The following is a 12747-nucleotide window of genomic DNA, read 5'->3' on the forward strand; positions in this document are numbered from 1 at the left end:
TTACAGGTTCAGAGTGATGCAAATTTAAATGAAAACATTGTTGATTTTAGCATTTTTTCATGGGTACAGATTTCAACTAATACACTGTGACTTTACACGTAGAGCACAGTTGTAAGGCACTGTGAAGGCATGTACTCAGTGAACAAACCCAAAAAATACACAAAATCAAAGAAGTTCCATATCAACTGTATTTAATATTTGTTGACAGTGAGTGTCACTTCATCAATGCTCAATCATATATATATATATCTTTGTATTAGCAAGCGCATACGGATAATGTCAGTGTCTCAATGAGCAGCATCATGGTCAACAATGACATCAGCCAACAAAGTCGAAGATGAGGCAGCATGAAGCCTAAAACAGACAATTAGATCAACTTTAAAACCATTTTAACATGAAGTAATCGACCACATTTTATAGGACAGGTGCAAGTTTTGGTCTCAACAACGAGCCACTGAATGAAGAATTAACCACAGTTACTGATCGGTTATATGAGAACATACACTTTTCAATCATAATGACACATCCCAAAAAGCTGGAAACATGTATTTGTATAGGAGCACTGGTTTATCTGCACCACACACCAGTCAAAGAAACTCACTGTCATTACAAGGAAGGCAGAAATGCTGCTGCTGATTCTGAATATCTGAGGCTTATCTGTTTTAGGCTCAGTGTTGCTATGGATGTGAAAAAGAGACAGGCAGACAGGTGGTCAGGTGATTCTGAAGTGGACTGTAGATGACAGCACAGAGAGAGACAGAGAGAGTGATCCCTTTTTCAGTGTGCTTGAAGTGAATGAGAGAAAGAACAGCTGAGATGAATAACACCATCCATTAAGACAGACACAGATGGGACAGAGCCAGCCTTCTCTACATGTTCAATATAACATTAAGTGCTAACCCTGAGAGATTTGTTCTCTCTTTTTGGAACAACTATGCATCAAAGGTGACTCCTGATCATTGGACAAGAGGCTCTATTCCATCAGTTTCTGTCCGTGTGGCTGGTGAAACGACACAAAGTCTATGAGTCGTTGACGGCCATGTTCTCCATGGCGTTGGGCAGGCTCTCGTTTCCTCCGTCCTGCTTCTTCTTCTTCCCTCCCGCCTGCTGTTTCTTTGCTTTCTTAGACATCTCCTGATCAATGGGAGCGGGCTTGACAAACTTAATCATCTCTGTCATACCTGAAGGATAGACAAGTGGAGCGAAAAAAAATACACAGTCAAGCCTTCAAATGCGTAAATAAACAAAACACAGACAACGCTTAAACAATATCATATCGCTCATGTCCGTACACTGAATATAAAGCAGCCTGTTAGCTTAGCTTAGCACAAAGACAGGAAATGGTGAGGAAAAAGCTAGTCTCGCTCTGCCTCCCAGCATATGATTTACATCACTTGTCACTATTAAGTCAAGACATTAATTAGTCTTAACTACAACGTACACGTCTGAAATCAATTCACCATAATAAAAATAGTTTTGAGTCAACAATGATACAATAATTGGCTAGCTGTAATCTGCTATAACATAATTTTGATGTGATTTCCTTTTGAAAAATTGTGATCAAGATAAACACTGAGCGGGACATTTTAGAACAGTGTAAACGTCAACTTAACAGTGCCCTCTGTTGGACACAGTTTCTCATTGAACTCCAACATTGGCTGTTCTGTACTGCAACTTGTTATTACAAATCAAGTGACATAGACACTGATACCAATGTATGTAAAACAAAATATCAGATAAATGGGTCTGCCTGATCACTGCACACACCAGACGTGGAAACATTAAGCACAGCTTACCGGGAGGCATGAACTCCCTGAGCTTCTCTGGAATAACGATGCCTTCTTCGGTCTGGTAATTCTCCAGGATGGCACACATCACACGTGTGGTGGCGCACATGGTTGCGTTCAACATGTGCACGAACTCCGCCTACAGAGCATACAGAGAGGTGGTGTGTTAAGAATGTGCAGCTACCAAAGAGATGAAACGGCTTTCAAAGTCAGGCTACCAGGGAGTGGCCTTATGAGACAGATCTTTGTCGAGATGCACAGCGGCATCGGATCAGAGCACGCACCTTGTCCATCATCTTTTTGGTCTGTCCGTAACGAATGCGCAGGCGTCTGGCCTGGTAGTCGGTGCAGTTTGAGCAGGAGACCAGTTCTCTGAAAGCACCAGAGCCAGGAAACCAAGCCTCCAGATCCAGCTTCTTGCTGGCTGCATGATTTAAGGCACCTGTAATGACACACAGAGGAAAGCCCTTAGCAGATACTGTCTGACCTTCATGCAAGTACCTTCCTTGCTGGTCTGAACTCTCTGTAAATCACTGCCTCCACAGAAAAGGATTTTTGTAAGGGTATATTATATTGAAAATAACCATGCAGAGTGCTACTAGATAAAAAAAAAAATTGAAACTTGATCCTTTTCCATGCCAAGTTCTAAAGGTCCTTAGAGGCAAACATCAGTAAATTACAAACAACAATATGATGATTTCAAATCACACAGCTGTTAATCACAAACACTTGTATTAAGACATTTATTTCTAGAGTAATTCTTCACTTTGTGGGTTCTGGGACTTAAACCTTATGGGACTATATGACTGGAAAAAAATAAAAATAAAAGTCAGATCTTTCTGTTTATTGGCCACTTTCCAACAGCCACAATAGCATGGGGTGGAAAAAGTTGTGCTGGACCTACCTGAAACAATGTTGACGATGCGATAGGGAATTCCCAGTGACTTGTAAAACTCTTCTGCTGTCCCAATCATTTCATCAAACATCTCCCACGACTTGCTGTCATGTGGGGAGGCATACACAAACTGCTCAATCTACAGGAGAAGGAGAGGACAAGGAGAGACAACCATTACAAAATGACACTATTACATCATTTAAATTACTTTTTTTGTTGTTGTTTTTTTTCTTTTACAAAAATAGCAAAACAAGAAGAGAAAGTCAAATGTGTATCCTAGTTCATGATAATCATTATTTTTAACTGTTTAAACGTGTGTCTGGCATATAGTTTTTTGGATAATTCAACAAATATCTGAAGCAAGACTTTTGTCCCACAGCCAACCTTCTCAAACTGGTGCACCCTGAAGATCCCACGGGTGTCTCGGCCATGAGAGCCCACTTCCTGTCTGAAACAGGTGGAGATGCCGGCGTAGCGGATGGGCAGGTCCTCTGGTTTGAGCCACTCATCCCTCAGGAAGGCTGCGATGGGCTGCTCTGAGGTGGCGATCAAGTACTTCTCATCGATGGAGCTGTCATCTGCCTTTTCACTGCTCTTACCGATGACCTGATGTTAACACGTACATCCATTTACAGAGTTTCCACAGCCATGATGAACTTTTTTGGAGGCCTTGAAAGAATGTACTGTGTGATTAAGTACTATTTTGAGGTCAAATGGAAACCTGTCCAGTTCAACAAGTCAAACCTGAAGCCAACAAGCAGTGAGACACTCTGTTCACACGTCTGAGGGACACTGACACATTCAACATACTGGGTGTGGTGCAGGTGGAGGTGGAACAGGCTGCTGCTGTCCTCAAACCATTTTTCAGTCCATATAACTCGCCATATGTAGCAGGGACACTCTCTTGGCTGTCCCCACCTCCTCTGATACCAAACAAATGGAACTTTCAGATGCTGTATAATGAAATGAACAACTAACAGCTCTGCACGTTTCATCCTACAACAGCTGTTTTCAAAACTATGACATTATAATCATAATATTCTTCAAACTAGAATTAGTATCAAGCACCAGTCAAGCTGCATTCCATGTCTGTCTAAACTCATATAGTATATATAGTGAGCTACATCACATGGTGCAACGACAATCACCTGAAGTTCAGTATCATCAAAATCAGTGAGCTTGAACTACAGTACAATGCTGCAAATATGGATGACGCTGCAAAGAAGCTCCAGATTCTTAAAGGTGGATACTTCACACACATCTTCAAGATCTGGCAACATAGAAGATCTGCACAATCAGCACAGCTAGTGTCACCTATTCAGTGTCTGACAAAATGTGAAATATGGTCACAATCTGCTCTTCTGTTCCTGAGTTATGCTGCTGAATGATGGACAGAAATGTGTTCCTGAGATAGTATATATACCAATATATATTTATTATATATTGTAAGATGGAAAATGTATGCAAAAATAATTTAAATAAATAGATTTTCAACACAGTGAAATATTGTCCACTACTCTTCTTTTCATCAGGAGAATGAAGATGAGTTTCAAAGTTGGTTTTAAGTGAGGGAAATCCAGAATATCCAAAATGTCCAGAATGTGCATGACTGTTCAGCATTAAACAAGCATCAACAAACAAACAACAAGCATCAGCATCTTTCTGAAGCTTAAAATTGTTATCCTTCACAACAATGGTCATGAGGAAAGCACTACCTGTTTTCTCTACAGTGTGCATTTCTTTTTTTGAGCCTCAAAGTGGCACTAAATGGTCAAAAGTATATGGACGCCTGATCACCTCATTCTAAAAAAAACGTTCTTCATAATTCTTCATAAATGTTGAACTTCCAGACTTCACAGAATCACTCTTTCAGAAGGACGAATACTCTTCTTCATCATTTAGTGTTAGATGCAAAACAGCAGCTGGTAAAGTTAAACGCAAGCCAACAGAAAAAGCTGAGGAATTCAACAAAAGCTACTGTACCTTATAAAGCTCTTCATCAAACTGGCTGAGCTGGGCGACTTCCTGCATGACCTCTTTCCTCATGAAGAAGGGTGTGTAGAGCATAGTGTAATTCTTGCTGTGGAGAATCCTTAAGGCATAATTGATCAAAGCCTGCTCCAGGAATACCAGCGGCCCCTGAACACAACAGAGGAGAGGAAAAGAACCAAAGAGTTGATTTCTTCATTTGCAGGTATGAAAGCAAAAGGGCGGTCACGGTTGTCCATTGGAGAGAAACAAAGCTTTAAAAAGGAAAAGAAGTGTTGGTGTGATCGTGCTTGTTTGCAGTGATTTACTTGTTTATGTCTTGCATGTATTAGAGGTCATATCTCAACTCACCTTGAGAAAGTAACCTCTGCTCCCAGCCACAACAGCTCCCTTCTCTCCATCAAAGCCATCGATCATGACCACCAGGTCAACATGTGAGTACTTCTTTTGGACGGTGCAGTCTCCCCATGTGCGCTCCACCTTGTTGTCTACATCCTGTCAGGAGGAAACCAGAGGAAACATCAGATTAGTTGACAGTCTGATTCCAGCTTCTATAATGTAGCCATTTGCTACTTTTCTGTGGTTAATATATTGAGATAATTAAATTGTATGTTTTTGGGGGTGGACCCATTTTATAACATTACACTACCTTTCAGTATCTTACATTCAGCACAGTTAAAGGAGTGCTGTGACATTTTGGAAACTTGGTGATTTGCTTTTTTTGCAGAGTTACATAAGACGATCTATGACACTCATATTTGTACACTAAATTATGAATCTAGAGTCAGCCGCAGGGTTGGCTACTATTCAATTTTTATGTAATTCCAGTTTCAGAAACTGGAATTTACAAATTATACAAGATTCTTTTTTCTCAAGGAAAAAAACATGGCCCCAAACGCCACCTGTTCGCCGCTCACCGGAGAGAATGCAGAGCCCGATCGTCAGCTTAAACTTAGATCTGTAGACTCACTGCTGACCTCAAATCAAAATCCCAACTCCTGTCATCATGCATTGATCTGGCTCACGAACAGTCCCTCCACATAGCCTCCCTCCAGGCCGCACTTCAGGACACCATGCCCTGGGACCCGGCCACTCCACGGCCTATGTCAAGCTCCACACCGAGCAATCAGAATTCTGCTGCCCGCCTTCTCACCAGGACCCGGTCCTGAGACCATATCATCCCAGTCCTCCAAAACCTCCACTGGCTCCCTGTCTCACAGCGCATCCACTTCAAAGTCCTCCTCACCTTTAAAGCCCTCCATAACCAGGCGGCCCTGTTGTCTATAGTGTAACTGTCACATAGATCACCAACAAAAAAAAACAGCAGAGCGAAGCAATATGCCTTCGCAGCATCTACTCCGCCTTGTTCAAAAAAATGAACACCATCGTTACCTGTCTGTTAGGTTGTTACTGCCACTACCACAGTGCCTGCATACTGTGATATTTATATACAGTAAAACAGTATGCAATTCGTGTACTTTTGGTTTTGCACTCAGGTTTCAGACATCATAAAAATCCCACGATGACGTCGATGAAGTTGCCTCACGTGGAGGGTTCAACTCAGTATGAACAAGCGCAGCGATGGCAGCAGATAACATGGACCAGTACTTGGTAGTACCGATGTAATTTACCTGGTACCCTTAAAAGTCAGAGTTTGGTATCCAGCCACAGCCAGGAGATAATAAGCTTACCATAGAATAAATACTGGAAACAAAGAGATCAGCCTATATCCCAAAATGTCCTGCCACTGTGTATTAATTAATGAGAATAATACTTAGTTGTAGCCCCTCAGTAACCAAACTATAGGTGCACACCATAAATATAAAACAGTACCAGCCGTTCATAGAAGCCACTTCCGCTTCCTTGCTCACACCTGACCCAATGCTGTCCATTTTATACATTTTAGTTTTATAATGCACAAAAGTATTTCTTTACAAATTAGATCGACATTCAAACGTGTACGCATTTGTCACTGCAAAATAAGCTTAACCTTTGCACAGTGTTAGGCGCATCAATACTTTAGATGACAAGGCATTATGTCTTATTTATGGCAGTCCAGTGCAACTGCAGGCAGAGTTTACCAAGATGCTTAAGTCTATTTAATACTCCCAGAATAGTCTGGGTACTCCCCATAAATGCAGTATAGTTTTTCTCTTGTACTAACAACTACCCATAACAAGCTCCCACTGCCCAGGTCTGCTTGTATTAAACCACTCACCTCGTCATTGCTGATGGGTACAGATGGGTGCAGAAGATTGCCGATCTCCCTCAGGTACTCGAAGCGCTCTGCCTCCAGCTTAATCCTCTCACAGTCAGTTTTCTCCACTGCCTCGTCCACCAACAATCGCAACTTCTTGATCTGGGTTACTGTCAAGGCCTAATACAGAAAAATGCAAAAAGGAAGGAAAACATATTAAGGAATTTGAAGATGTTAAGTTCTATCAGTCTCATCACATAGTCATTTAACAAGATGCAAAAAAAGGTTGCCATATAGATCATTATCTGACTCTTTGTCTGTACTTGAACAAAGAGACTTACTGATAGCATCTCTGCTGTTAGAGTCTCCAGGTTCTGTGCTTCTTCAGGTACCGACTCATCCTCCCCAACTGGTTCTTTATTCTGCATTCACAACACACACAGGTGTTAAGGAGGTCTGATTGGTGGACACATACTGAAAGTGTTATATCTCCTCTCACACTCTACATTACATTGTGCATTAACGTAGAATTACATCAGACATTTAGTGTCCCCATGTTTCTGTACCTTCATTTTCTCCCCAATGCTCTTGCTGCAGAGGTTCTTGACTTTGTTGAGGTTGTCTGCAGTGAAGCGGCCTGTTGAGGGATACACCACAGTGAGTGAGGTGGTGGGACTGTGCTTATGAGTATGTGTCTGTGCGTTGCAGTGTTATGACTAGTAACCTGGTGACAGGTGTTGCCATCAGTGACCATTCACCCATGTAAACGGAAATGCTAAAAATTTTGCACGAAGTACTTCAGTCCTTAAATATAAGCAACAATGTTCTGATAAAATCATTCATGTTATCAAGCTGGATCAGAACGGCCCTTTCTGCAGCGGCACACAAGGCGAGGTTGGCTTGTCATGTTCCTGGCTGGGATTGCATCAGATTGCACGTTATTACCCGGCATTGCTAAGCTAACCAGCGCTACCCAACATTTTGTCAATAAACTGTGAAAATGTGTGGTTATATGGTGCTTCGTACCCATCGACTGGAAACTTGATATTAAGTAACTATCGTTAACAACGTGAGGATAAAGATATTGGTTATTTTACATTCGCTGTATGTTGTTAGCTGTGCTAACATTAGCCCCAATGCATGAGTTCTGCGGGAATGTCAAACCAAACTCCATTCAAATCTTCCTATAAATTGATGCCTAACTTACTGACGAAGACTGGCAGTTCGCTACGAGTTTTTTCCCCCCCCACTCTATTAAAAGTAGTGTCCCCCGGTAAATACGGTGTGAATCTAACGTGAAAACACCAATGCTGCACTGTAACTATTAACTTTCTGAAATGACTCAGACCAAACATTCACATGAACATTACTGCTGCAGCAAAGCGCAGAGACAACAAGCGAATTGATTTAAAAAGTATATCTCTATATTCTTTTAATCATTTTCAGCTACCGAATAGAAAATTGAGGCCTAAAAATGGGGGATGTCTTTAAAATTCCCGAATAGGATGTGACAATTGGATGTATTCGCATACTAACATTACAATGCTCATTTTTTTAATGGAGCTGAGCTTGAGCTCCCCTCTAGTGGAAAATGTACTGACGCTACGCTAACATTAGCAATATTAGTAGCTAACGTTAGCTACTACCGGTATGAGTGAAACAACAGAAATGAAAGGGCGCTTACATTTTCTCCACTCTGCATCTGCAGCGACCAGTTTGTCAACGAGTGTTACATCTTTAAATCTCTTCCTTTGAGTCTCGCGGACGATTTCTGGATCGCCACCTTTGTCGGTCCGAAACAGATCCAAGTCGAGCACCATCGTACCACGCTGACTGTCAGAGAGAGGCTGAATGAGCTCACAACTGCCGCTCCAGAGAAATTCTAACAGGACAAACCTATGACCACGTTTCCGTAGAAGGGCTCCGGTTTCTCTTCCAATCCGGGTTGCCAGGTCCTGTTGTTCAAGTGAATTTTAATTGTTAAATATGCATAAATGAACAGTTCACTATTTTCAAACCAACCCCATGCTTAAAGCAATTCAACACACTATAAAATCGATTTCCTACAGATGAGCTTATCCCAAAGCACAATATAGATACTAAACATTAGACGTTTGCCTCCAACCTGGCAACCTAAAGCATCGGCCAATTACCTCTTGCATTCTCGTCAACAAAGAAGAGTTGACGAAATTCTGACATTTTGAAAAACAAATGAAGGTCTTGCATTTAAATTTTGACTTGAGTAAAAGTATAAATGTATGGACATCTAAATATATTTAAAGTACCAAAAGTTAAAATACTCATGCAGAATATTTCAGAATAATATTATAACAGTTATAACAGTTGATGCATTCACTATAATGTTGAAATGATGCTTGAAATACTTCATAAAGTTTATCTTCAGGTGTGGCTTGTGAATTTTGCCTCGGGTATCAATAAAGATTTCTGTCAATCTATGATATTACATTATCATTTATTTCTTGATTATATTCTGTCTTATGCAAAATATGTAAAGTAACTAGAAACTGCAGCTGTCAAGTAAATATAGTAGATATTTGCCCCTGAAACATGGTGGAGTAGAGTATAGAGCTTAGTATAGAACTTGAGTATAAGTACTGAGTTAATCTTCTCTACTGTTAACTGATTTGTACACAATGAAAGACAATTTCTACCAATGTGATGAAAAAATATCTTGCAAATCAGTATGCTGAACGATTTCTCGAAATAAAGACTTAGTGTGTAAAAATAAATTCCGAGGCCATGGTTCTCAGCTTGGAAAAGGGTGGATTGCCCATTCAGGGTCGGAGGGGAGTTGCTGCCCCAAGTGGAGGACTTCAAGTATGTTGTTCACGAATGAGGTAAAACGCAGAGGGAGGAAAAGGAGTGGGAGATTTACAGGGGGATCAGGGCAGTTTCTGCTGTAATGTGGACATCGAACCGGTCTGTCGTGGTGAAGAGAGAGCTCTGATTTACCGGTCGATCTGCGTTCCAACCCTCACCTATGGTCATGAGCAGGAAGAGACCCAGGACGTGATGGAGGGATTATATCTCTCAGGCCTGGGAACGCCTTGGTAAGTATGAGATTAATAGTTAATAAACTATTAATCTCATACTTGAGTTATTGAAGTATGAGATTAATAGTTTATTTATGCATGTGACATGCAAAAAAAAAAGAGTGTGACAGCTTTCTTTTTACAAATCCTTCTTGTACACACGTTAACACATTTCATTGGTCAAAGTGCACGCTTGCTGCCATTGCAGCACAACTGAGGCAGAGGCTGAGTGCTTAAGGGCACATGAGCAGGGATTGTAGATGGACAACTCACCTGCTAGCTGTGAGCTGATGGCTTCCCTTGTCTGGCCAGGTATGAAACCATCAGGTTTGTGACCATATTGATTGTCTTTTTTAGTGTTTAGTCCCCTCCTCCCACAGACTGGTGGCCTTTTGCCCTCATTGCCATCCCAGCCTCATAGATAGCCAACTGTAGAGTTGCCGTTACCAGCTGGTAAGAAGAAGAAGAAGAAGAAGAAGAATCAGCTTTATTGACAGTATATATATTTTTACATAATTCGCCAGCTAATGAAGGGGGGGGGGCATTTTTCGCATTAATCACTCCACCACACCCAAATTTTTCCTGCCCGTCCGGTGGGGGAATCGAACCAGTGACCCTCCGATCACAAGCCGCTTCTCCAACCTCTAGGCCTCGGCTAGAGGTCCCCCCCCCCCCTCCATTAGCCAGCTGATGTGCCCTTGAGCAAGGCACTTAACCCCCCAATATGCTCCCCGGGCGCCTGATGCTGCCCATTGCTCCTGTGTGTGTTTCACTGCATGTAATTTGCCGGGTGTTGCATGTGTGTGTTCAACAAAGGATGGGTCAAATGCAGAAGACGAATTCAGTGTGTGTATGTAAAAATATATATACTGCCAATAAAGTTGATTCTTCATCTTCTTCTTCTACTCAAAAATGGCTGCCATGTATTTGGACAGGTCCTGACCCCGGGCTTTGGCAGCATGGGCCTCTTCCTGGTCAGAGTACGGTTTGTGATTACGTAATGGTTCAATGGCAGACCTTAAAGAAATACTCAGTGTAGTTTGACGTGGAAATACTTTTTGTTGCATCTTGGGTGAGTTATCATATGTATTTCTCATTCTTGGCAAATGAGAAATGCTCACTGTGTTCAAAATCTGAGCTCTTTACGTGCTTTAAAAATTATTATCAATGGTGTAATTCAGCTTGTGAGAAATGGGATCAAAAACAAGTGTTGCCTTTATATTGAAAGCTAAGTGCAGTTCTAATGTGCTGCAGAGACTGCTCACGAGTAAATTAGTTCCATCCTACCATACACACTGAATCTCTAAATAAATCTTTGTATTTCTGAAGAGTTATCATCATCTTTCACTCTGGCATTTACCTTGTCGGATGCCTTCACGTGGTAGGGTTGATTTATTGTCCAACCCCACATGTCTCCTGTAGTCATGCTGCTAGTGTCACTCAACTCAGGGTGGTCTTTCAGGACTTTATTTAAATTTATAACTGTCTTCATGAACATGTTTCAGCCTTGACCTCAGCTGAAAGCTCAGATCAAGGCTCATTGTTAAGGCAAGTTTTCAACTCCTCCAGCTCTCTCACAAAAAAGTCTCTCTCCCTCAGGCGTTTTGATGGAAGATGCTGACCACCTCTCCCATCTGTTGATGGAGGGCTTCCTGCTCAGCCCTCAAGTACTTGATCACAGACCAGCTTTCTGACTGAGATTTGATTTGCTTCTCAAGCTCGTGCTGAAAGGTGTCAACCTGCTGTCTGGCAGTGAGGTCATCAGTTTCATTGATTGATCACTTGGTGTGAAACTCTGATCTTCTCCAGCTCTTCTTGGAAAAGCTTATTTTCTTCCCTCTCCATCTGGAGTTCAGCTGTTCAGCAGCTTTTGCCTCAGTTTGTGCATGAGGCACTTTAGGATCCTCATATTGTTTTAGTAGGACTGTCTCTTACTGACTCTTTTTCTCTAGGTCACGCTGAAGGGTCATCGCGTGCAGTCTGACATTAATAACATCAGTTTTATGCCTCAGCTTAAGCTTCTCCAGCTCTTGGCTAAATTGGCTGATCCTGTTCTTATGACAACAATAATTTATCAATTCCCTTCACTTTTTTTCTTTGACAAAGTGCCAAGCACCCCATCAAATGTTCTGCCAAGGCATTTACCTAAATCCCAATCTGTAATTCAGATGTATACAAAATAGCTGCCCCACTAACAACATTCAAAACAGGACAAAACATTTAAAACTTATTACTGATCCCAGACTGATTGGCATTTATCACATTCCTGTCCACCTTGGGAGATGGATCCCTCCTCTGTGGCTCTTCCTGGGTTTCTCCTTGTGGATTGGAAAGATTTCACTATGTTTGTAAGTGGGCCATATGAGTTCTCTGCCACACGATCCTGGGAGCACCATGTTTGTCCAACATTGTGTCTGAGTTGTGTTAATAATGTCACCATGGAGACAATCATCTACAATCCACATCAACTCAGTCCATTTCAGCATCTCAATCCACAGAAGCACCCATCTGTCCACAGCTGGCAATCTGAGAGGACAGCAGCTGGCTGTATTGGAGTAGAAGTACAAGAAAGAAAATGGAAATACTGGAGGAAAGGAAATCCTACGGGCGAGAGGCGGGGTTCACCCTGGACTGGTCGCCAGTCAATCGCAGGGCCAACACACAAAGACAAACAACCACACACTCTCACACTCACACCTAGGGGCAATGTAGAGTAGCCAATTAACCTAATGTGCATGTTTTTGGTATTGTGGGAGGAAGCCGGAGTACCCGGAGAAAACCCACGCAGGCACAGGGAGAACATGCAAACTCCACATAGAAGGGCCC

At 41.9% G+C, this 12747-nt stretch overlaps 1 protein-coding gene across 1 annotated transcript; it reads right to left on the reverse strand.

Annotated features, from left to right (window-relative positions):
• Positions 1–174: 174 nt before the first annotated feature.
• Positions 175–8777, reverse strand: sars1 (seryl-tRNA synthetase 1). Its single transcript, XM_046397369.1, has 11 exons — positions 8553–8777; positions 7435–7505; positions 7210–7290; positions 6890–7048; positions 5023–5166; positions 4666–4821; positions 3067–3288; positions 2692–2821; positions 2072–2229; positions 1797–1926; positions 175–1181 (listed from the first exon to the last, which is right to left on the reverse strand). Exons 1-11 carry the CDS (start codon positions 8686–8688, stop codon positions 1021–1023), a joined length of 1548 nt encoding a protein of 515 aa, XP_046253325.1. The 5' UTR covers positions 8689–8777; the 3' UTR covers positions 175–1020.
• Between the last annotated feature and the right edge of the window lie 3970 nt (positions 8778–12747).

Source organism: Scatophagus argus, chromosome 8 (assembly GCF_020382885.2).
Source record: "Scatophagus argus isolate fScaArg1 chromosome 8, fScaArg1.pri, whole genome shotgun sequence".
Lineage (NCBI taxonomy): Eukaryota > Metazoa > Chordata > Actinopteri > Scatophagidae > Scatophagus > Scatophagus argus.